A 27,118-nucleotide genomic window follows, 5' to 3' on the forward strand; every position below is an offset into this window, starting at 1 on the left:
AATGCTGAACTAAATTTGTTAAATAACAGTACAGTGCCTAATAGGAACTGATTTATTTTGCTTGTAGAAGTGTTATGTAATTAACTGGACAAGCATCAACACTTTAATGGTTGAGGTCCATTGCTGGTATAAAAAGGGGCTTTTTGAAAGCAAATTGAAGGAGCCAGTTGGTGCCCAAAGCAATCGTTTCTTTTGCTTGGAGCATTTAAAAGGAAAGCCATGTAGTAAAAACAGAAATACTAAATGAAACATGGAGGAAGAGAAGGGGCAACAAAGAAAAAGCTTTAGGAGAGCCTTCACCCACAAACCAAGAGAGCAGCTACCACCTCCCAAACTAGATCCGTGGATTGACATTTCCACCTTCAGGCAATTTATCAACCTCCCACAAGTTGGTACCTGAGCTGAGACTTCAAAAGAAGGGTAGGGAAGAGCGAGGAAGGGAGATCACCAGGGATATTGCCAGGAAGCCTTGAGTACAATGTTCTTCAAGCCATCGTGTGAGAAAGGGGAATTCAAGGATGGCATTTTGAGATATTGCTCCTATGAATGGACTTTTGCTGAGACTTCAGGGCCAATCATCATTCCATGCATCAGTGAAGCTTAGGACAGGGCATTTTATAGGGAGGATTGGTTTATTTCCCATTCATGACTTCAGGGAGGTGTCAGTCACCTAAGAAAACTGTAAATTTCTAGGTGGGTGGTTCCAAGCCTGAAAGATTCCAGAGAAGGAAGGTTCCTGAAAAGGGACAGCAAAAAGGATGTACCCAGCAGAAGATGAAGCTGGATTATAGATGGCTTGTTGGACAGAGAAAGATTAGACCAGAAAAAGCAGAGTTGTTCTTTTTTTCCCAGACTACATACAACAGGAAGAATGTATTTTCCCTTTGTCGGTGTAATGTCAAATCATTCTGTGGCTTTTCAAGTGATGTATTATAGTTCCTGTCCATCATATGTAACTCTTAGAACTGGGAATATCAGAAAAATAAGGCATTTATGCATGGTGCAGTAGAAAGAATACTGATCAGTGTTTTTTCAAAGGATAATTAAAGAATATAAATTTTCAAAGTTCTCAAATATAATTTATATATATATGTGTGTGTATATATATATATATATGTATGTATATAACATATATATTATTAGTCATTTACTTTTCTCAGCTGGCACTTATTGAACACCTAGAGAAAACTTTATGTGTTACTGGGACTGTAGAATAAATTAAAAACTTAAAAACTTACATAAATGAAACACACAGACCACAGTTAAAAAAATTTCAAACCTGAGTGTTAAGTGAATGTAAATTAATATCTGAGTTGACTGTAAGTATAAAGGATTAATTAGATGGGGCTGGTCAGGAAAACTTTTTGGAGAAGACAGTTTAAATGGAGTTTGCAAATGTATTGAGAGGGAATGTCAAAGGATAAGAAAGATGATATCTAATTCCACATGATAGGCTGATTAGTTTTATTGGAATAGGGATGTTTTATAATAATATTTCAAAGCTTTGGTACATGTAATAGTTTAATGAAATTTAAAATTAAATTGTAAAAGATTGAAATGGCCACTTATTAAGTATATGTATGCTTATGTGCTATTTTATTAAAAATATTACGGGTCAGGCTTTCCTGATGGTGCTAAAAATCTAGACTTGATTTAATTTAGAAATTTAGTAATATTCACTTTTTACCATGGGCTTCAGCTAAGAAGACACAGGCTAAGAGACACAAGAAGACAGTCCTTTCATACTTGGAGTAGTAGTGTTTGGGGATCTATTGATTTATTTTGCAATGTGGGTTGTGCTAAATGTGGGTACCTATTCAGATCAAAGATAGCATCTCTTAACTGAAGAATATAACAAATGCAAAAAAGCCCTTTTGGATGGAATGTTTATGGCACATAACTAATGGTAATAGCTTTAGGAAAAAGCCTAGTTTTTGTTATCATTTTGCAACTTCTTTGGGAAAATCATTTCTATGTATAATTAAGTCTTATGGTAGTTATCTTTTCCAGTTCAAAGAAGCACAGAGCTAAGGGAATGTAATGGGAATGCTTACACTTTTGCAAATAATCTTATTCATCAAACTTGAGAGGGATCTTTGAAGTAGAAAGGGTTGTATTAAATTGTTTTTCCCTCTAAGTTAGCGAATTGTCTCTCTAAAATTGAATTTTAGTGAAATTTAGTTGTTTTAAATAGTGAGAATATTGATGACTGCAGTAGTTATGTCTGTCTGACTGTATGTTTGCCTTTATGTACTTAAGTAAAATTATTCTGTAGAAGGTACGTAAGTCACTTTATTTTTGTCTAGATTAGACAGAATGGGTAAAATGGCCAGGTGTCAGTCCCCAGTCATCATTGCTGCTTATCAGCAGGATGTCTTAACAGAGTGATCCCCCTTAGGTCTATTCAAGAATTTGTACAGGGCATTTAATACGCAGGCAGCCACATGGTACAGTGGATGGAGCATTGGGCTTGAAGTGAGGAAGATCTGAGTTCAAATTGACCTCTGATGTTTTTTAGCTATATGATCCTGGCCAAGTTACTTTACTTTTGTTGGCTTCTGTTTCCTCAATTGTCAAATAAAGATAATAATAGCACATACCTCTCAGATTATGAGGATCAAATGAAAAAATGTTTACAAAATTCTTAGTACAGTGCCTTGCATATTGTAAGCACTATATAAATGTTAACTATTGTTATTTTTATTGTTGGTGATAAATCTAACTGTATAGGAAAGGAAATCAGGTGGCACAGAATTCTCAAATGTTTCTTTCTTCATGCTCTAGACTCTTCAATTACAGCCCAGGACAATTTGTTAAATACTTCAAAGCAAAATTGCTTTTAACCTCACAGCTACCGTAGCTAGATGTTACAGGGATCTGGGAGTAGAGTTCCCTTCTTCCTTTATCCTTGTGCTGGGAAGGTCTATGACTCCATTTCATTCTATTTCATCAAAATAATTTAATAATCACAGATTGTCAGTGTTTGGGAAAATTAATAATCAGTTCAAAACATCTGTGTTTATGGATCTTATTTCTTAAGAGGACAACCTTTTACCTTCCAAGAATCTCTTCACTCTTCCCTTCTCCACTCCTCACCCCCATCTACCTCCATCCTGCTTTACACATCCCTTCCACATTAATCAGAATGTAGAGGTCTAATCATTATAATTAGGCATTCTAAGCTCTTCGTAATCTTGTTTTCCAGTCTTGCCTTGAACTACCTCTTCCTTACTTGATATACTAATCAAATTCAACTATTTGTTTTTACCTAAGCATTCTTTTGGTCTCCTGCTGCTATACCTTGGCTCACAACATTCCTTATGCCTGGAAAGCAGCCCTACGTCCCATTTTCATTTATTGACAACCGTTCTTCCAGGCATGGCTCAAATGTTGCCATCTCTGTTAAGCCTTCCTTGATCCTGTCTCTCCTAGCTGATTTCATAGTTGAATGTTATTCTCTTAGAAACATCTATGCTGTTACTGAATTACTTGTGCCCCATTCCTGAGACAAATTGGCTGTGACATGCTGGCCACATCAATTAACTTGTTAGTGTTCTAGGCATCTCTCAAAGACTACAAATGGCAGAGAATATGTGAATCTGCGGTAGTATCAGGAGCTTCTTAGTTCTGAGAGTTTCCTATACAAATGAAAACGGAGATCTAGTTCCTATCCCTATTAATTTTGTGTCTCTCCCTGTCATCTGAATCACATCATCAATCCCTTGAGGATAGGGATGGTATTCTACTTATTTTTGTATTTTTCCTAGCACCAGCAGAGTCCATTGCACAGAGTAGGTGTTCAAATATTTAACAAATGAATGTGCAATGAAATTGGAGCTTCATTCAAGAAACACTTGAAAAATAAAGATTCGCACACTTAAAAGGCTGGAGCAAATTCTGTTATGCTTCAGGTAAGCTAAGAAGACTCAGGAGTTGAAATTATGATCTCAGATAAAGCATCAGTAAATTTGTAATTTGGTATTTTCTGATTTGCTATTTATCTAGGTGTGTGTTGGAGGAACCGTGGCCTCAAGGTCACATTTGGCCCTCTAGATCCTCAAGTGCAGCTCTTTGACAGATAAAGGCAACAGTAAAAATAGAGATGAATAAGAGAGATAAACATGGAAACTATAGTATGCTTAACAGTACCATGGATAATGAAAGTCAGTATTTAACATATATGTACTTGATATCAAAATTGAAATACTTAAAGGGAAAGTTGATCAAATTACTGGGGAAAATAAGTAATGAAGCCATAATAGTAGAGGATCTTAGTGTAACCCTTTTAGACCTGGGGAGGGAGGATAAGAGGGGGGAGAAAAATCTGATAAGATAAATAGATAAGTAACAAAATTTAGGATGTTAGTTTTTTTGGATTCCTGGCAATTACTGAATGGGAACAAAAAGGAATATACACAATTCTCAATTATAAGTGACACCTTGACAGAAATTTACCATGTTTTGGGACATAAAAAGCTTGCAAACAAATATAGAAAAGCAAAAATATTAAAGTATTACTGACTATAGTGTAATAAAAATTATAATCAACAAGAGGCCTTTGAATATAGGATTAAAATCCGTTGGAAATGAATTAATTTAATCCTAAAGAATTTGTGAGTCAAAGAAAAACCACAGAAACAATAGATAAAGTAATAAAAAATAATGACAACAACATGCCTAAACTTTTGACATGTAGTGAAAACAGTCATTGGGAGAAGATTTATATATCTAAATGCTTTTATCAGTATGTGTGTGAAAGAGAGAGAGAGAGAGAAAGAGAGAGGGAGAGTGAGAGGGAGAGAGAGAGAGAGAGAGAGAGAGAGAGAGAGAGAGAGAGAGAGAGAGAGAGAGAGAGAGAGAGAGAGAGAGAGAATATGAGAAGAGGTATGTAAATTGGGCACACAACCAAAAAAACCTGGATCAGGGATGGGGTACCTGCAGCCTCGAGGCCACATAAAGCCTTCTAAGTCCTTGGGTGCAGCCTTTCAACTGAGTCCAGGTTTTATAGAAGGAATCCTTTTATTAAGGGGATATGTTCTATGAAGTTTGGATTCAGTCAAGGGGCTGTACTTGAGGGTCACATGTGCCCTCGAGACCATGGTTCCTCCCATACACACACCTAGATAAATTGCAAATCAGAAAATACCAAATTACAAATTCTGAAAATCAAAGAAGAGTTGACAAAATTGAAAGAAAAAAATGAATTGATAAATAAAACGAGAAGATTTTCAAAATAGTATGATTTTTAAAAAGAAGAAATATAGGGGAAAAAAAGAAATCATAATTGAAGAAGTAAACTCTCAGAAACCGTTTTGCTAAATTAGATGCAAACAAAAATGATCACTTTAGTGATTTATGAGTATTTACAAAAATATTAACAGAAGTAGAAAATTCAACTTTAGTAAAAGAAATTAAACAGGCCATAGATGAATTGCTAAGGGAAATACAAAACAAAACCAAGCCATAGGACCAGATGTATTTAAAAATGAATTCTATTAATCAAAGAACAGTTAATTCTAATGTTACATAAACATTGCAATGATAGGAAAATAAGGGATACTTCCAAACACCTTCAATAATACAAATATGATTTTGATACCCAAGTCAAGGAGAAACAAAGCAGAGAAAGAAAGCTAAAGACTAATATCCCTTATGAATATCAACATAAAACATTATATAATATAGTAAACATAGAGGCTCTAACAACATATTTGAAAGATTTCACATAACAACCAGTTTTGGTTTTATATCAGGGAAGCAGAATTTATTTAATTTAAATAAGACTAAACACAGTGTTGCATAAAAATAACAAAAATAATAAAAACCACATACTTGTATCAGTAGATGCTGAAAAGCTTTTGACAAAATTCGGTATCTATTGCTGTTCAAAAAAAATTTTTTTAAATGTTAAAAAGCATAGGACTCAACAGACCCTTTATTGTAGTAAATAGTTTCTAAAACCATATACTAACCCTGTGAGGCAAATAGTACAAGTATTTTAAATCTTCTTTTTACAGGGTTGTGCAGCAAGCGTTTTTATAAAATTCAAAGTACTCTTTAAATGTGACTGAATCCTTAGAGCAAATCTGTGGGATACAACAATAAGACCATTCACTGGATTTGGAGATAGAGGTTGCTGTTCAGTTGTTTCAGTGATGGCCAATTCTTCATGACCTCATTTGGGGTTTTGTTGGCAAAGATACTGAAGTTTGCCATTTCCTTCACCAGCTGATGTTATAGATGAGGACACCAAGACAAACAGGGTTAAGTGACTTGCCCAAGGCCACATAGCTTGTCAGAAGATCAGGGTTCCAATCCCGCCCTTTTCACTTAACTGCTATGTGATCTTAGGCAAACTATTTGACCTCTCTAGTCCTCAGTTTCCTCATCTGTAAAATGTTAGGATTAGGCTGGATTTACCTCCAAGATTCCCTCCTAACTCTTAAGACTGATCGTATGAGATACAACAACAAACATTTATGCAATGCTTTTAAGGTTTTGCAAAATCCTTTTCATTTATCATCTCATCAAATGAGGTCAAATGACAAGTGGGTTACTCAGCCAGTTATTCTTGCTTTTAGTCTCTTTTTCTGAGAAAATAACCATTTGTTGAACGTAATGCGGGCAGTCAGACTAGATGCCTGATACAATGAATGGTCCATATTTCTGAGTGAAAAGTGGATGATTTATCTCAGCAAGAGCTGCACTTCTTGTCCCCAGTATCTGAATGTCCCTCAACCTCTATATCTAGCTCTTGGTATAAACTTTGTTTATTTCTGACATGTAAATCACTGCATGCTGACTGCCTGAGTATTGCCTGGGGATGAAGAGGGAGTGACCTCGGGGGAAGAATGGAGCTTCTCACAGATGGAAGGAAGAACACCCTTTTTTTGACCTACCTTCTACTGCCCCTCCCTTAGGGTGAGGGCCTGCGCATCAGAGGGTCTGTGGCCAAGCAGGTTAAGCATTGGCACTCCCTTTCATTTCTGTCATCCTTACTTTGAATTCTAAGCATACAAAGGAGGTTTTGAAATATGCTTGTGGAGGGAAGAATGGGTGTTCTTTTCATTCACTTGGCAGTCATAAAAATTAACTAAAAATATAGAGAAAATCCAGGAATTTCTAAATTCCCATCGAGATTTTCTCAAAAACTGTTGAGCTCCTGGGTTTAGTGTTTTCCCATGGGTAATGGTAATCTCTTCTCCTCTCATCCCCTTGCACTTTTGTATTCTCCAATTCTTGCTCATCTTGTTCTCCCCTCCTAGGAGCCTTCATTCTTTTTGTTTTTATTGCTTTTAATCATTGAATTGATAAGATGTAAATAGATACATTTAGATGTGTGTATCCACTTAGGCATACTCATGCATGTACACTTAGGAAGATGAGATAGAAACAAAATGCTATGAGAGCCCAGAGAAAGAAAGATCAGTTTTGCTTGGGGCTGGAATCATAGGGGCTCATCAAAGACTTTCTGGGGGAAAATAGCTGTGGACTTGAATCCTTTTGGAAAAGTAGAATTTCAGCTGGGAGAGATGAAGGGAGGGATTAAAAGTTTAGAGAATGGCTTGAACAAAGACAGGTGGCAAAGTATGGGACACATTAGAGTGTACTGTGTATTTTGATTTGGTTAGACAAGTCGGTCGACTTGGTGTCAGGAGATTTTGAGGTTTGGTACTGGCCAAAATCTCAGTGTCTCTGTGCATTCATCTCTGTCCCCTCTCTGTTGAATGGAGTTGTAATCCCTGAGATTGGTTTATGTTAAATGAATTAATTTGACAAGCTAGGCAGTATGGTAGGTAGAGCACTGGCCTTGGACTCAAGTTGGACTGTTCAAATTAGGCCTCAGAAGCTTACTAGCTGGAACTCACTTAACCTCTGCCTCAGTTTCCTCATCTAAATAATGTGAATGATAATAGCACCTCCCTCACAGGGTTGTTGTGAGGATCAAATGAGATGATATTTGTAAAACGCTTTTGTGAACTTTAAAGCACTACATCTATGGTAGTTATTGATGAGTTTGGGATCTAGACCTCAAAAGGGAAAAACCCTGGACTTTCCCTTATGGCCAAATCTCTGGCCTTGGCCTAAGGCTACATATAATCCCATGAACTGGCTTTTCATGGTGGCTACACCCAATCTTCCAATTCTCTGTTCCATTGTCTTACCTCCCTGTGGCCCCTGGCCACTTCCCTATCTAGTCTCCATTCTCCCTTGGCCATATGGTCCAGGTCCCTGGAGTTCTGTTACCTCATAGACTACTTGGCCACTCCCCCATCCCTCCTGTAGTCTTTCTGTATATAAAGTCCATCTTGTCTCCATTAAGATGCCTAGATTCTTAAAATCTAGCCACTGTTCAGATTCTTACAGTCTAGCCAATAGCTCACATTACTTAAGATTCTGGCTAATATGGCAGATCTTTAATAAACCTTTTTTGGCTGAAAGAAGGCCTGGGTCAAATTCTTTTGGGCAGGATTTGCATTGTGATTTTGGAGTTCAGCACCCCTGAGCCCCCCTAAACCACATCAGTTATTATTATTGTCATTATAATATTTTCTTTTATCCTTAATAGTTTTTTGTAATACATTTATTCTCAATTTTCCTACCTTTTACTTGCCATAAGCCAGACATTGTTTAGGGAAATCACAAAGGTTTCATTTTTAACACTTTTTGTTGGCTGAAGAGTCAAGAGGAAAAAAACTGCATTTGTCTGAGAAAATTAGGTTAAAACAATGTTAATGAAGGTGAAATTACAGAGAAAATCAAATACTGCACCCAAGGGCATGAAGAGACCAAATGATTCTCCCTCCCTTTTTTTTTTTTAATTTGTAGCTCTATGAATTGGACTCAATGAAATAACTTTAAAAAAATCTTTTCAGCTCACTAGTAATTTCTGAAATATTGCAGTCATCATTTCTGATTTACAGATTGTCTGCATAGGAACCTAATCATACTCTAAAACACTGTCATTTTCTTATGGTAACTTTCCCTTCATTTCACAAGAGAAATTAACATCAATTTTATGTTTGTGTAGTTTAAAGGAGTTTTCCTGTATGGATGGAATTAGTGCTAGCATATACTTTTGAGCTTTTGCCTTTAGGGAGAATTACATAAAAGAAAATTTACTGAATATAGTGGGTTGTTTTTAATTGTATTATTTTAATAGCAATAATTGCTTTCCCAACCTGTCCAAATACTTTTATTATATAAAAACAATTTAAAAACCAAGGGCTAGAACTCTACCTCTTCTCTGAAAATCCTTTCATATGAGTGAATAATTTCCATGTACAGTGTGTGAAGTTTTATAACAGGTCTTTAAATAAGGTCTTTAGAAGACCATTAATTGTGATGAAAATCCCCTTTTTAATGGATAGATACAGTGTTTAAGAAACATATAAGGTTACCTTGAAGAACCAATTTTAAAATCATTAAAACAAAAGAACTCTCCTTCATAATGACTTGTTTTCCCTAATGAATATTTTCATCCTTAGCCCTCTTCTAGTTCATGAATCAAGAAGTTATCTGTGATTTCATTTATCCACTTCCTTAGGGAATATCTTCTTTGCTCAAAATGATTACTTCACAGCATTAATAACTCATTTGGTTTGAGACAAACTAACACAAATATCAAGTTAGAGACATAGAGCATTTATTAAGCACTTACTGTGTATAAGCACTGTGCTGAGTGCTGGTGAAAGAAACACAAGCAAACAAAATGATCTCTACTCTCAAGGAACTTAAATTTTAATGGAGGAGAATGGTAGGTAAAGGGGAACTGACACATGGCAAGGAGGAGAAGTATGGAGAGTTGTCTTGGATGAGGAAAAGCATATCTGGGATCCTTTCTGAAGTCGTGGTCTGAAAGAGTTGAGTCACCAGTTAGTTTAGCTGAGTCTCAGGGGAAAGGTTCCTCCAGAGTGATAAGGCAGCTGGTATAAAGGAACAAAAAAAGTCCAGAGAGTGGGTTGAGGCAATGAAATTACTGTCCTTATTAAACGCGTACTGCATTATCAGGCAGAAGCCCTCTAGAAAGTAGAAGATAAAATTGCTGAAAACACCTTATCTTAGATTGCAATATGCAATTCATTGAGGTCAGGTGGTTTGGATACTATTTCAAAGTTGTAGATGCTTATTTGAGCCAAAATGAACTCAGAACCTTTTGAATAAGTAATGACTTGAAGAAGAAAAAAAACCAAACAAGATTTATTAAAGTAAGTTCCTGAAATCTAGTTAGAAACGCCAAGAAAGAATGTAGAGAAGCAAAAGATGGCCTTGGACAGAGCCTTGGGAGATGCTCATGCTTAGTTGGCAGGAAGAAGAGGATCCCAAGGAGGATGCTGAGAGTGGTCTGACAGGTAAGAAGAGAACTAAGAAAAGAACATTGCTATGGAACCCAGAAGAGGAAAATATATCCAGTAGGGGCAGGAGTGACTGACTGTGTTGAAAGCTGAAGAGTAGTAAAATAAAATGAGGACTAAGAAAGACCATTGGTTTTAGCAGGTAAAAGATTATTCATAATCTTGGAGAGAGCAATTTCACTTGAGTGATGGTATCAGAAGCCAGTTTGCAAGGGAATTAAGAAGTACTCAATATATGCCAGACTGAAAAGTTAGGAATACAGATAGAAGCAAACAAGACAGTCCTTGCCCTCAAGGAGCTTACATTTTTAATGGGGGAAAGATAGCACATAAAGAGGGTAGTTGAAAGGAGAGGAAGAATACCTATGTGGGAGCCGTGATAAGAATACAGGAAATATCACGGAGGCCTGGTTCCTGGCAAAAACAGAAAAACTTACCAGATAGTAACAGTTACTATATTATTCTTTTCATAGTGGGGAAAAGCCAGGAGTGAAGCCAGAGTTTCCTGTGGCCTGGAAATGAAAGCAAAAGTATAGACAATCTAGCTAAAAATTTGGCTTTGAAAGGGAAAAGACATGTAGGATAATGGCTTAAAGGAATAGTGAGATCAAATAAAAGCATATAAAAAGGAAGGGGGAGAGCTACAGAGAAAGGAGCCAGTAGATATGGAGAGATTCTAGATGAGAAACATGACGATGGTTATTTCATAGGAATAAAAAAAAGTGCAATAATAATTACATGAAGATTATATGGTATGAATAAAATTATCAGCTCTTCAGTGGAATGTATATGAACTCATAAGATGTAATACAATGTGTGTGTGTGTGTGTATCTGTCTTTACATCGGAACAACAAATATTTTAATTTGTGTATTCTTCAGTTGTCGAATACCACACTTTTCTAATTATTTTGTAAACTCTGAAACATAAAGTAACCTGCTTTAGTTATGTTAATATGGTATATTAGAAAATATGTTGTTGGTTGTCAGTAGATGGATGTCTATGGTAATTAAGGTCGGAGGATTTAAGAATGCTGGGGCTTGTAACTCAGTTGATTCATCCTTTAAAAGTCAGCAGAATTTGTCTCTCTCATTTTTGTTATACAGTTGGTGATGGCTAAAGAAAAAGGTATTAGATTTTACCATTTGATATGTGGAATATGAAAGTGGCTAATTATTGGTTTTCTGATCTTGTCTTAAAGATGGAAGCATAATTTGTTCAATACAAATGCTGATAAAATGCCCAGTATATCTTTACAACACCTATTATTTAACATTTTGAACAACAAAAAACTTGGAGTTTTTCTTTGGTTTTGGTGTTGGAGTAGTTTTTGTACTAGGGATGACAATATAACATTTTCATTTTTATATATTCAATTGAATTTAATTCTATAGTTAGGTCCTGATTAGTGGGAATAATGAATTCCGTGAAGTGGTCCTGTTACTCAAATTCGAAATGCATATTTCCATTGGGCTGGAACCAGTTACCCTATTTTACATAATTATAACTTCAAATAATGCAGCCACTTCATAGGATTAATTATTCACACTAATTGATGCCTAACTTTATATAGATATATTCTAGAATTATTTGGACCAGGAAAATCTTGGTAATATTTAATTCTATTCCTACCGCTATCAGCTAATCTCTTGTTGTTCAGTGGTTCAGACATGTCCAACTCTTCATGACTCCATTTGGGGTTTTCTTGGCAAAGATACTGGAGTGGTTTGACATTTCCTTCTCCAGGTCATTTTACAAATAAGGAAACTGAAGTAAACAGGGCTAAGTGACTTGCCCAGGGTCACACAGCCATTCAGTTAATGAGGTCAGATTTGAACTCACAAAGGTGAGTCTTCCTGACCTCAGGGCCTTCACTCTATACATTGCACCACCTAGCTGCTAATCTCTAATTTACATTTTATATAGGAACTGTTCTAGTCTAACTACAGAAGATTGCATTTGGTGGCCATTGAGTGGACATGAAATGTACAATGACGCTGATAGCTTGCCACCTTTCAAATCAGACAGAGATTGTTTTCTTTCCTTTAACTTAGAGAACTTTGTCACAGAATCTTGACATTCTTGAAAGTACTGAACTAGTGAATATGAATAGGGTGGCTTCCCATCATAAACCACATTTTTATAAAGTCTTTCTTCTTTGGAAAATGAAAATGGTTGGAATCTCTGTCTGGGTTTATTTTAAGCCATTGTAGACAATTTGTTTTGATCTTTGTTTAAATTGTCTTAGAAAACTACAAAGTATTCTCAAGTAATTTTATGTCTTTGTGTAATAAGTTTGTACCTCATTTTGCTTTGCAATTAATGTGTTTTTGTTTTTATTTTCCTATTAATTTCAAAGAAATATTTTCTTTAAAAAGTCCTTTACAAATCCCAATATTTTAAATTGGCGTTTTTGATTAATTCTAAGGGCAGCAACTATTTTTGCCTTCCTTTGTGTCTTCCATGCTTATACACAGTGCCTGGTACATAGTAAACATTTAATAAATGCTTATCAATTAAGACTAGGTATCCTCCTCAAAGAGTGCTAGAGGGTTATGAAAAAGCAAGGTATCCAGGCAGAAATAAAACATTTCTATACAATTTAAATAATGATTTTTAAGCAAATAAAATTCAGTGACAAAATGAGTGAGATAATATCCCCAAATCCTCACACCTACTATAATGTTTTCTTAGTTTCCCTCTGGTGTAATCCAGAACTGATGTTAAGGGCTGTTAAGTGGTCCCTTGAACTTATCTCTTTGAGTTGCCTTATTTTCCAGAAAATCTGGACCCAGAGCATGCAGGAGGCCCTGAATGTGTCAAGGACAAAGTCCATTGACACTACTAACAGCATTCATTTTGAATAACTTTTGGAGATGGCCTAGGGAAGTCATCAATAGTCGATTTGTGAATGATGTTTAACAGAAAACAAATGGTTTATTAAGTTGGTCCTATTTTTCTTTCAGGCACGAAGGAAGGAGGTGTTTATTCAGGAACGATATGGAAGATTTAACCTAAATGACCCATTCCTGGCTCTGCAGAGGGACTATGAAGCAGGTGCTGGTGATGCAGAGAAGCCAGTTTGTACCAACCCACTCTCCATTTTGGATGCTGTCATGGCTCATTGCAGGAAAATGCAGGCGAGAATGGCTACACAGCTCGCTGCTGCTGAAAACAGACAAAAGAAGGTACTTTAACTGCTAAGAAACTCTTTAAAAAAATTTCTATTTCCATTCCCCCCCTGCTCCTTAGTCTAAACACTCACTTTCAACTACTGGTTCTCTTGTCTCCATGCAGCTGAGTGTCTTTCCAGGTCTGCTGTAGCAAACCAAAAGTGGTAGAGATAATAGACTCTTAAGTGTTAACACTCCTGAAAGGTAACAGGTGGTGGTATTATGTATCTAGGCAGTGAGAATAAGCATCGATTAAATGAAACTGAACCCTGTCATACCATCATTTATGTAGTTCAGATGTAGTGTTTGCAGTCAGGATAGAGCAACCTTCTAGTGGTGTGTTTTGTTTTTAAAACTAATTCTTAAGTGATCTCTCTGCTCTAGTATGTGTATTAGAAACTGGTTTTATATAATATTCCTCTGATTTATTTTTGTAAATGTCACCTAATGACAAAATCCATAATTCACAATGTTTCTAGAGGATTTCTCAATTTATTTTTTTTAAATTAACACATTATAACAATGTATTTATGAACTATAATATTACTAGATCAGAGGAAACTATGATTAAAAAAAAGCTACAATATGCAAAGCTTTCATGCAGATATGGAAGAATTGACCCTTATCTTCTGAAATCCTGTGCTGGTCTGCCATTTGATTGCCACTTCCTGCCTTACTTGTATTTATTCATATGGAAAGGAATATGTGATAGGCCAGCCAGAGTAAATTCTGCCTTATGCCCAAATTCTCCAGTAATATTTAAGGTAGAGTAGAGCTGCTGATAGTTTTTCTTGTTAACTGACAAATACTGGCAGCCAGGGCCTTGAAGGTTTCTTTAGTATTATTCATTAAGATCAATTTTAGGCCCCTCCTAGGCTGTTCCCTGAGGTAACTAAAACTGAAAGCAAGCAGTATGTATTTTTAGATAAATGATAAGTGAAATAGAAATCCTGGAGACATTTTTGCAAATTCAAATTTAATGAAATGCCTTTTTTATACAGAAATTATGTAACTGCTGAAGTAGTTATATTCTGAGTTGCAGTTCTGCTTCTTACTACTTTCTTTGCCCTGCCTTTCTGACTGAAATAACTCAGCATCATAATACCTAGCTGGGCTCCTGGACTTACCACCCACCTTCTATCCTAGTTTTCAGTCCTGGATCCTTCCCCCTCTTCCATTTGCTGCTTCTATTCCTGTCCGTGGTATGTTAGAGGACAAATCCAAGAAACATGCTTTCTCATCATGATATGCGGCAGAATGAATGATTACTCCTATGAATTACAATATATGAATGAATGAATAAAAAGCAATTATTAAGTACCTATAACACACCAAACACTGTGCTAGGTTCTGTGGGGAGGGGGGTGGCATATAAATACAAAAATGAAGCAATCTCTGTCCCGATAACATGTGTATTTTAATGAAGTCTAATAAGGAAATGGTGATAAAGAAAGGTGTTTCAGTCTGGGGAGTTATACAGATGGTGAGTAAAGACATAAAGTAGTCAAATGTCTTTCCCTTTTCAGAAGCAATGATAGTATTTATTCTATTACCATTCAAAGTAAAAATTGGAAAAAGGGTTTGGAGGTTATGTGTGAATAGCAGAGAGTATGACAAGATATTTAGGTCAAGTGAGTGGAATGTGAAGCATGGTCTGGGGTGAGCTACATAAAGTAGGTTGGATGGGTTTTTACTCCTTTAGGCATTGTAGCTCCAGGGAAGAGCACCAAAGCTAAGGGGATTATCCACATCAGGAAGTACTGAGAATGGTCTCAAGAAGTCTTCTCTGAAGGGTCACTGGTTCAGATGGGGAGAAAAGGGGACAAGTAGCAGTGGGGGTCATAGTACCTGAGGTGGATCACTGGATGGGATCTGAGGAGCACATAAATATTTGTGAGCCTTTCTTTTGTGCATATCACTCTCTGCTATATATCATGATAAGATGAAGATTTATCCTGCTTATCTGCTTTTTAAGCTCCTGGCAGGCAGGTTTGGGGTCTTCTTCCATCTCTGTTTCCCCAGATCCTATATGTCTTGCACATAGTGGATATTTAATATTTGCTGAACTGAATACTCATGACCCAGCTCTCATATAGACACTGCTTTGAACCACTACCATTTCTCCATCATTGATTATCTAGTCTGCAGTTTACCGTAACTGCTTTATAATTGCTTTTAAAGTTATTTCCTTCACAGCTGGTAACTAATTCTTGGAAAAGATGGAGACCATGAGACATACATTCCTCTGGCTTTAAATCTCTGTATTCTCATCTTCTTCTCTTCCCCACTCCCATCCCCTTATATCATCTAGTCTTATTTCCCAGGAGCTTCAGGTCAGAATATTTCTTTCGTTACCTTCATGGGAACACTCAATAGCTATACTCTAAAAATGGATCTTCTGCCACCTGAGAGAACTCATGCCCTACTTTATCTTTATCTTCCCAGGCCTTATCAGCTTACATTGTTTTTTCAGACTTAGCCCTCTAAAGGATAGATCCCCAATTTTGAATGTCTCTTCTTCCTCCCTGCTCTCAACCCCAACCATTTATGGCTTCTTTTCACTCCATTTCTTCCCTTCCTTCCTTTCATCAAAGTTATCAATTAATTACTCCTGGACAAATCCATTGACTCCTCTGCTTTTGGCAAGACTTTTCTTACCATTAGTCCCTTTTTCTCCTTTAAAGCCTTTTATGTCTTGGTTTCAAAAATATTCATTCTTCTTTCATTTGATGAATTTTGAGTCTCTGTGATTTAGTTTTGAATTCTTTTCTATCCTGATATGCTTCTGGCGGTAGTTCATCTGCCTGCATAGTAGCATGACATCACTTTCCTGATGTCATGGTCCTCTTTGAGAACAAAGGACAAACAACAAGACTTTTAGCTACTAGCTATGGTGGATGATTCCCATTTTCTCCACTGATCACAGCCAGAAGGGACCATAGAAGGTGTGTGTGACACTATCCCTTTCAACTTCCCTCAGTCATCACCTCCCTAACTTATTTATTGTCCCAATATGCTATTTCAGCTATTGCTTTCTAGTCTTAAATTATTATCATTTTTGTCTTCCTCTTCCCCCTCCCCCATCACCTCTTCTATTTTCAAAATTTCTGGCATTTTTCTTCCTTAATATTTATGGTACTCCAATAAAGTCCTACTCCATTGTCCAGTCACAGCATGGACTCTTAAAGAATATGTCAACAGAATGTCAGCTCTACTAAGAAGTCCTACTGAGCTAGCAAAAACTTCTGGGTATATACCCAGGAATAGATTATATTCAGTGGCTAGCCAAGGACCCTATTTGCTAAATTCAGAGAAGCTCATTCCTTTTTTGTCCTCAACAATTCATAAAGACCTTATATTAAAGTGTAGAAGGTGGAAGGAGTACCTAAACTGATAAAGTTATGGATTTTAGAAGTATATAAGTACTTATGGTATCAATTTTTTTCTTTTCATTTCCATACCTCTCACCTAAGCTTTTCACCATTTTGTGCCCAAATGTGGTGATAGTTTCCTCTTCCTCTCTTCTCTGAGTTGTTGTAGTATTTGTAGGCATTTTTATTTTTTTGCTATACCTGAGATTTCACTAATGTAGAGGTCTTGCAGTGGGGAATTTCCTCTCCCAGGGCAGATCAGCACCTTCTCTGCAGCTTAAAATATTAAAGAGAGTTTCCTGGGATACTAAGAGACTATTTGACTTGCCCAGGGGTAACCCAGCCTGGCATATGTCAGAGGCAAGACTGGAACATGGACTTCAGAGGTTGGGTCTATATCTACTACAATCCACCACCTCCCTAACACGTATATAGCAAATTAAAGCTTGCAATTGTATATACACAGGATCATGTAAGCCTTATATGCACCCTGTGAAGTAGGTTCTCTAGGTACGATTATCCCATTTTACAGATAAGTAAAATGAAACAGAGAACTAGATTTGAATTCCTGAAGATGAATCTTTCTGACTTCAGGCCTGCCCCTCTATTCATTGTACCATCTAGTTGTGCCATGGCTCTCAGTTACCTTTTAATAAGGTAAAAGGCCTCCGTGGGTAATAGTGAAGTTTGCTTCCTGATCTCATATTTAAGGAAAGGGGGAAAAAAAAAGATATTTTTGCATCCCAAACATATTTTCTAACTGCTATGTAATGATCAGTCCAGCCTGTATAAGTACAGACTAAAAATACTCGTTAACCTCATGATTGTCTGGCTCTCTCATTTCTCCTCCAATTAGGAAAAACGTTCTTCTGACCTCCATTTGCTTTCTTGATTAATTAAAGCATCCAGCCCACTCTCTCCCTTCAGGCAGGTAATATAATGGTCATTTTATAGATGAGCAGAAGTTAAATGACTTGCCTAAGGTCCTGTGTCCTTGTATATAGTATTGTCTGCTATGCCACGATGCCAAACATGACCTCCCTCCCACTTCTTGTCTGCAACTATGGACCAGTACAATACTATTCTCTTCCTCCATGCGCTACCCTCCCCTCTTCACTAACTCTCATATTAATCACAGGATCGTGGCAGAAAATCTCTAGTCCTCCTATGTACTTGCACATTTTGGGCTACAATTATTAATGTGTGAATATTTGTTATGTAGATCTGAGATCTTTTTGATGTCTCATGCTTATTAAATGGCTAAGTTCCTTCAAGTATAAGGACCAGTTATTCAAATGCCTTCATCACTTTCAGAGGGTCTAGTCTAATACTAGATACATAGCCAACATTGAGTCAAGGTTGTCATTGACTGCTTGGAAAAGTTTGGAGTTATAATATTGCATATATTATGTTAGCATATTAATATGATGCATTATATGAGTACATTATAGTTTCCTCGTAAGATTCTGTCATTATTATAGTCTGTAGCCTTTTCTGCCCACTGAAATTAAGTTTTTGGTTAACAGTTGTGTGACAGTCCTCTGGGCTTTGCTCTGATTCCTAGGCGTATATTCTAAGGTCATTGATCTGCAGTAGCACTTAATTAGAACAGAGAGTAAAGTTAGTGTAGCACAAAAACACACAAAAGAACAATAATGGGAAAGCACTTTGTTTTAAATTTTAATAAGATCAATGAAAGGGAAAGGATACTTCAAGGAAACTTGAAAGGAAAAGATTGTGAAATTACTTTTGGGCCTTGTTAAAACTTGGTCCTTATGCTTTTTTTTTTTTAAACTTTGATATCTTTGTCTTTTTTTCCATTTGCTTGGGTTTTTGGATATGGTTTCCTTTGTGGCCTATAAACTTATTATGTATATAAAATTTGAATTGTTTTGCTGTTGCTGTTCCATTGCTTTAGTCGTGTCCAACTCTTTGTGATCCCTCTTGTGGTTTTATGGCAGAGATACTGGAGTGATTTGCCATTTTCTTTTCCAGTTCATTTTACAGATAAAGAACTGAAACAGGGTTAAGTGACTTGCCCAGGGTCACACAGCTAGGAAGTGTCTGAGGCCAGATTGGAACAAATAAAGATGGCTCTTCCTGATTTCAAGCGTAGTACTCTATCCACTGTGATACCTTAGCTGCCTCTTGAATTGTTTTGCAGACTAAGAAAACAGGTTTTGGCATTGTGGTAGGCTGCTGAGTATTTATTGACCTTTTATGAGGAGAAATAATCTTAATTAACATTGAGAACAGTGCTTTACATTTCACAAGGTGCTTCACTTATATTATTGAATTTTATTCCCAGAATAATCCCATGGAGTAGATACTTAGATTATCTCCATTTTACAAATCAGGAAACTGAGGCTTAGAGGTTAAGTGACTTGCCATGGGTTACACATGGGTAAATAAGTATTTACCATGGGTTAAATGTCTGAGGCAGGATTCGAACTTGGGTCTTTTTGACTCCAAGTCCAATACAATATTTATTATGCCACCTGATCACTTCAAGTAATGTAATAAGGTCAGAAATACTAAACGTGCTTCCTTTAATTATTTAGAAATTACTGACGTGTTACTATGATGCTTCCTCATGGCAGCTTGGTAAGCGTAAAGGATAAAGTGTTGGGCCTGAGGTCAGGGAGACCTAATTTCAAATGTGGCCTTAGGTACTTAGTAGCTGTGTGTCTCCTGAGAAGTCACTTAACCTCTGTCCTCAGTTTCCTAAACTATAAAATAGGGATCATAGTAGCACCTATTTCCCAGGGTTGTTGTGAGGATAAAATGAGATAATTAACATGGTGCCTGGCACATACTAGGTGCTTAATCAATGTTTATTCCCTTCCTTCCTTCACCCATTATTAAAGTATAATGGAAATAATTCTTCTGTTTTTCCTTTTCAGAGGACTTTAATGTCTCTAAATATATTTCACATCTAGGGAAAAAATTTACTTAACCATTATGCTGAATATTAAGGACGTTGTTTCAGTTAGCTTCTGGTGTTATATTTGCACATATACAGAGGCATACATCAATGTATTTAGGGGACAGAGCCAAATTTCTTTTAGTTTAGGACTGAGTAAAGATAGCAGAGGGGGCACTTCTACCATAAGATATATCCTTGGAACTTAAAAGAACCATACAATGCAGTGTATCAAGAAGTGCTGTCCAGTGAAGTTCGGCAAATTCATACAAATTTTACTCTAGACTTTTCAAAACCTCTGCAAAGCCTTGTAGCAAACCACTGAAGTCTGCAGAGGTTAAACAAACCAACAAACCCACAAACCACATTGACAAGATCCAGTGCATTTCGCCTGATGTCACTGAAACGTATTTTGTATTTCTTGGATATAGTACATTTCAATTATGTCCTTAAATTTTAAAATGTCCTATTTTGGAATAACTTATTTTTACTGGCTTTCTAAGTTATACAAAGCACTGTGTCAGAAACTAAGGATCCAAAAATGTAAAGAGTGCATTGTTCCTCCTTCTGTAAGTCAGGTGAGGCATAAAATGGAAAGATGTTTACTCATCAAGGGTATTTATCACTGAGATGGTGGTGATCCAGTGTCAAGTTCAAAACAAGGAGGGATTTCCAGTGGATTGTGAAGCTCTGTAACTGTTCTTATTTGTATATAACATTGTGTTGATAGTATCAAGTACCAGGGCATTGCAAAACCATATATACATATGTGTATATATATATTCATTTTTATCAGTTTTATTTTATGGCAGTGAGACCTAAAATACGACTGCCTTTGACATTTTAAAGATGAGCAATATATAGAGGGCAGTGGAAAGATATATAGTGGGTGTTAAAAGGCTGTAGCATACAACCAACGAGGAGTTCTGAAGAAAAAGAATGAAGGTTGTCATAAAAGAATTGAAATGAGTAGTAGGCACTTAGTAAATGTTTATTCCCTTCCCACTGAATGACAGAAAAAAAAGATAGACCAGTCATGTGGTAAGAGGGAAGGTGGACTAAGATAGTTGGACTAAGTGCTCCTCTAGTATTCTCATAGTGTTGAGAGTAAGTGATAAAGACTTCAGGTGCATCGGGAGAGCCCTATGGTGACCTTTTGGGAGGGCATTGACAGAAGTTGTGCAGGATGGGCAGACATGGATTGGTTGTCATCTGCATCTTTTTGATAGGAACTCCTGAGTTTGTGAGGTCACAGATCTGTTTGAGTATTTTTAAGGTAATAAATGAATCAAAAATATTTGAAAGAGTAATATAGGGGAAAAAATCTCTTATAATTCCCATGAATGAATAAGAAGATATAGCAGCATTACTTGTTCCCCATTGTATTTGTCTCTACTTCCAGGGTTCGGGAGAGCGCTGCATAGCTGTTTATTGGCTCTCTACTTATCATTCCTGCCACAAACTTGACACTGAAAACTTAGGGCTTCTTGTAGCTGGTGTCAACACCCTACTCATGGCTCTACACTAGAGATCTTCCTCTGAAGGCTAGGGGCTCTCTGCCTACTGATGGCTCCTTGATCACTGTCTACACTCTGAATGACACATCGAAGGCCAGGAGTTCCACATAACGATGGCTGTTACCACTTTCCTGCTCACCATCCATACTATAGCCCTCTGTTCTGAGGACTTTTCTTAACAGTGGTTCATGCAGCTTCAGAGTTGAGAGAAGTTTGGAAGCAACAACAGGTGGGGTGCACCTTAATCAATAATATTTAGTAGAAATGCTACCCAAAAGTGACTCAACTACAGCCTTCCAACTTTCATCAGGGGGGTTGGGGTTGGAACATGAGAGAGAAGAGAAAAAGATACTGAAGAAATGAACTTACAAAAGGAAATTCCAATTAAAATAAAGAAATAGTAATTGTTAAGAAAATCCCAGGATTAAACTTCAGAAGAAGAGAAAAAGTATAGATTAATTATTTGTAGAACTCCAGAAGATAAAATGGATGGTCTACAAGAAAGTGTAGGGTAAAAGGGCAGAAAACACACACACACACACACACACACACACACACACACACACACACACACACACACACACACACCCTTGAAAGAAGAATAAGGAATGGGATGACAGGTCTTACTGGAAAAACAGAAACTGGAAAAAAAAAAAGAAACTTAACGTAATACCCTGAAAAAGAGAAAGGAGGAAATCCATCTCAGAATTTCAGTGATACTACTAGATATATTAAAGTTTAGTTTAAAAATAAAATGTAAAACAAGGCAGATCATCAGGCTGCCTGAAAGGTATGGTAAAACAAAATTAACCAGATAGCATTGTTCAGATAATCATAAAAGAAAATTGTCAGAACCAGAGGGCTACATTAAATTGATAGATTCCAAGGTTACCAGCAGAGAAAACTCCCCAAAATAATGCATTAGGAACACGACTGACAAACTGCAGGGTACCTTGGTTGGAGAACAAAAACTACAAATGGAAGAAGCTGTAGGACTATGCATCAAATACCAGAAAGTAAAGAATTGGCAAGGATATGAAAGGAAAAACAAAGACAAAGTATCTAAATCCAAGAGTAGCTTATCTTGTAAACCAAATTGCAATATACAAATGGGTGGGAACAGAACTGGACAGGAACTTGAAGTGGCAAATTCAGCGGACAGATACTTAGAGATTTGTGCTTAGAGACTGATGCAGAATGAAGAAAGGAAAACCAAAAGAATTATGTACTCAGAGATCATCACAGTATAAAGGGAAACAACACTAAGAGACATCATAACTCAGATTAATGACTAATCTTGATTTCAGAGTACTGATGATGAAACATTTCCCTTCTCTAGATGTGTGATTGGCAAAGAATGTGGAATGTTGTATCTGCTGTCATATAGGATTGATGATATTCATTTCTTTTGCTGAATTATTTCTCTGTATTATCGGAGAGCTTTTTTTGGTAGTAGGAGATGTTATTGGGAAATAATGGTGGTGCAAAACAAAACATTAATATTTTTTCAAGAAAATGACACTATAGGGAAGTTATAACTCTAGCTTAGTTATAGCTCTAACTCTCACTACTTACTATTTGAGTTAGTTGTTAACCCTGACTGATGGCAAGTATATATAATTAAAGACATTGACTCTGATACTTTCTATTTCTTTGACTTGTATAACAGATCTAAAAACAGCCATTACCACAAGGTCATCAAAACAGCCCAGAAACTATCATGTACAATAAACTCTTGACCTCTTGCTCAAGAGGAAAGACAGACCTGTTTTATGAACTGCTGTTTTATAGTATATGCTCGTTAAAAAAAAATTAAGGAAGAAGATTGTTGAGGATTACAAACAGCAGCATTTCACAAAATGGAGAAAGTAGTTGAGAAGATAAGAAGCCTTAAGGTAGTTTGGCACAAAATCCAATAAAACTAGATCATCCTGAGAACATTTATAGATGAAACTGGAAGAAATGCAAAAAATAGATATAAAATTAAACAGTTCTACCAGCATTTCCATATCGTTTTTTTTAATCACTAATGAGAATGGGATCATCAAATTGGTACTTCTTTTCCTCTGTAACTGATGCTATGAGTATGATATATGAGTAAGTAGAAATGGCATTCAGTTCAGGAAAAGTGGCTAGACCAGATTATATACATATAACAAATTCTAGAAGCAACACAATTTTAAATCAGAAGTAAAAATTTCTTTAAAAGTCATAAATGGGAAGAGTAACTTAACCTAGACAGTATCAATAACTGCTTGCCCTTGTGCTTTTTTTCTCATCTGTATAAAAATCTTAATAAGAATAATATTGTGTGTTGAGGAGATTCTCAAACTATTGTTTTCACTGTCACAGAGCTAATAAAAATGTAGTGAATTCGAGTTCCCACTCTTTTCTTTTTTGCCAAGTCATTTTGTTTTTGAATGGACAGAGGACAATGAGGCTTTTAATTCTCTCGTCCAACAAAAATAAATATACCTTTCTCCCAGGCATATGTTAAGGTTTTTCAAGATTCCTGGAGCCAAGCAAATGGAGAGATGACTTTATTCAAAGATCCCCTGATTATCAGTATTGAGTAGGGCACAAAATAGAGAAACCCGTTCTTGCCAAAGATGTTGACTACTGTCGCATATGCATACCACAGTACCTGGTATATAAGAGGTGCTTGCTAATGGTTAGTATTTATTGATATCCTGTGCAAATTCTAAATGGAAGAAAGATTCCTCTAGGTGATAAGATTCTTATTTACAGATGATATCTGGCTGATTATATCGAGCCCTAGAATATAAGTTCTACTAAATATTCATGATTTTGATGACTTCATTTTTGAGCTTTAAATTTTTTAAATAATTTTTATGTTGATGATCCTTGGCCTTCCCAGGGGATTCCCAGGGGATTGGTCCAAGATTCTGGCAAGAAATAGATGTTGCCAAAAGCAATACATTCATTTATCCTCTGGCCCCAGTAAAACGAAATGGAAGATTTCGTATTACTGAGATTATGGCATGCAGATTCATGGACAACTCACTGATTTAGTGCATTTTTGGCTGTTAGGTAGGTCCTGGCTTTGGAGGAAATTATGTGATTGGATTTCATGTGGAAAATTGTATGTACATTTAATAATCCAAAGTTATTATCTGCTCTAAAAATCCATCTTTTAACACTGACATCTTCCTAGTGGTGCTAGGTGGATGCAATGGTGGAACATTGTTATCTCTGAGGAATTAAAAGAAGGTAGACCAGTCATGTAGTGAAAGTAAATAATTGACAACATATCTGTAAAATACTAAAAAAAAAAAACTGCGCAAAAAAACAACCTTCGAAGACAGCCTTCAATAAATTGATTAGAGAGGTCTTCTGTGGTGGATTTATTGAAAGACATAGATAAGAATAAAAAAAAAAGATGCATAGAGGCGGTTTGCTTGGTACTAGTGGAAAGCATACCTACACTGATGAGATTACAAATCCATTGAAAAGAAGTGTAGATTGAAGAGAGAAGAGACTAGAGGTGAGGCGACCAGATAGGATGCTCTCATGAAAGCCTAAGTGAAAGATGACGAGAGCCCAGAGCATTGTGTTATAGTGTGATTGAACAGGAAGGGATGTGAAAAATTAGAGATTATACCAGTGTTTCACATCTGTATGGCTAGAAGTATCATGCTGCCCTCAAGAAACAAACATATTAGGAGAAGAGGCAGATTTGGGGGTGGAAGAGAGATGATGATAAGTATGGTTAGGGACTTTCTGAGTTTGAGGTCATACCAGGACATCCTGGTGGAGTTAGAGATAGAGAATTTGAGCTGAATGGAAATAACTGGGCTTCCTACATAGGTATGGGAATCACCTGTGTAGAAATTTTATTTGAAAGTGGATAAAATTACCAAGGGAGAAAGTGTAGCAAGAAGAAGAACAGACTGATAGGGCATTAAGGCATGCAAATTTAGGATAACAGCAAAGGAGGCTGAGTAGCAGTTCATGTAGAAGGACAACCAAGAGAGGTATCAGAAGGCAGTGGAAAAGAGAACCGGTAGAAAGCACAGGTGATCTGTGACAAATGTTACAGGAGTATCACAGAAGATGAGGACTGAGAACAGGTCAAAAGCACAGGTGATCTGTGACAAATGTTACAGGAGTATCACAGAAGATGAGGACTGAGAACAGGTCATGGGTGACCTTGGAGAGAGAAATTTCAGTAGAATAGTGGGGGCCAAAGCCAAATTGCAGTGAATTGAAGACCGCTTTGGATGGTGAAGATGTAGAGCCAAGAAGAATGAAATATCCTTTCTAGAGAAAGAGAAGAGATATAAAACTATAGCTGGAAAACTAGGAGAACTGTAGGACAAGAATTGATAGGGTAGGAGTAGGAAGGAGTCTTCTTTAAAAATTTGCCTGCTCATTGTTGCCTGAAAGTAAATACCTGACCTATGTGTTTTCATTTTTATTTGAATTGTAGATAAAGATGTTTATTTACTATTCTGGAATATTTGAATTAGGAAAACATAATTGTACATTAATTCCCTCCTTGCAGCCTATAACAAAATGAATGACTAAGAAAGTAAAGGCCTCTTCATCTACTAATGAAGAGTCTTCTTAGCTGAAGTTTGAATCCCTCTGCTATAGTTTCAGGACATTTACCTTGAACTCGGACTTGGCTGTCTAGCTTTAAAGCATGACCTTCCATGTACTCATTTCTGTTGAGGCTCCTAAGAAGAAGGTTAACGATTTTGGATTTTTTTGTGTGTGATGCTAAAATGTGTACAGCAGTTAATTTGGAAATGAACCAAGACTGTTAATTGCCTAGGAGCTTTGTCTCTCTTAACCTCCTAGGGATTTGTCAGTAACCTAAAGCTTTGCTATTCTTTTTTTTATCTTCTTTAATAGATTTCTTACTTTAATTTGAAGTTGAAGCTAGGCTATGTATTTTTCCAAAATATGTGAAAAATACCTAGCCTCTTTTTTTATCCTTTAGTAAGTAAACGGCCTTGAAAGCAATATTTTAAAATAAGAAGCCAAAACATTCTTTTTCTGCAGGGAAAGAGCTAACAATAGCTTACTGTATCAGACACAGCTTTTCCTCAGTGATAGCTCTGTATAATTAGGTCAGTTGCATGACAGAGATTTCAGTTTTGTTTTTCCTTTATACAGCATGTTTTGCCGCCTCATTTAAATAAGTATGCTTTATTATAGCATATTGATTTGTATTCATTGTAGTCGGCTGCCTTACACTATTCACCTCATAAGATCTTATAAAGATTACCATGGAGGTTTATATGGAGAAATAGCATGGCACAAAACCTTGTGTAACAATAACATTTTTTGCAAAAGTATTTGTGGCACTTTTTACATTTGCAATTGCTTTTAGCTCATTCTCAAGACTTTTTTTGTGCAATTTGTTGTTATAAATCAGACTTTCTCACACTGAATATTGGAACCCCAATGGATTTGGTAGGTTTCCTTTGAGATTAAAGCAGAGACATCAGGTTGTACCTCTAAACAGTGACATGTGCTATATGAATGAAGAAAGAACAGCTTCTTCTACCTCCTGACCCTTTCTCCTACATCTATTCTTTCCATCCCTGAAATTTCTCACTAATAGCAATACACAGCCTGCAAATACTTAATTCTGACCTGATTGGCCATAGTACCTGTGCAAAAAACTGCGAAATTGTTGTGCTGCAGGAAAGACCAACAGTTATAACATAAATACATATGAATAATAAAATGCATTTGTTAAGAATCTTTTACAGTTATGACTTACTTTTGAGAGTATTCTTCATGTTTTC

The 27,118-nt window shown here is 36.4% G+C and overlaps 1 protein-coding gene across 2 annotated transcripts in view; it reads left to right on the forward strand.

Annotated features, from left to right (window-relative positions):
- Nucleotides 1–27,118, forward strand: part of CTTNBP2 (cortactin binding protein 2) — a 193,285-nt gene that overhangs the window by 59,212 nt on the left and 106,955 nt on the right. For both annotated transcript variants that reach the window (XM_020976040.2, XM_078154098.1), the window contains exon 3: nucleotides 13,321–13,542. In XM_020976040.2, coding sequence (XP_020831699.1) covers nucleotides 13,321–13,542 — 222 coding nt within the window. The remainder of the gene's footprint in view (nucleotides 1–13,320; nucleotides 13,543–27,118) is intronic.

The sequence above is a fragment of the Phascolarctos cinereus genome, unplaced genomic scaffold (assembly GCF_003287225.1).
Source record: "Phascolarctos cinereus isolate Bilbo 61053 unplaced genomic scaffold, phaCin_HiC Scaffold_1;HRSCAF=81, whole genome shotgun sequence".
Classification (NCBI taxonomy): Eukaryota; Metazoa; Chordata; class Mammalia; order Diprotodontia; family Phascolarctidae; genus Phascolarctos; species Phascolarctos cinereus.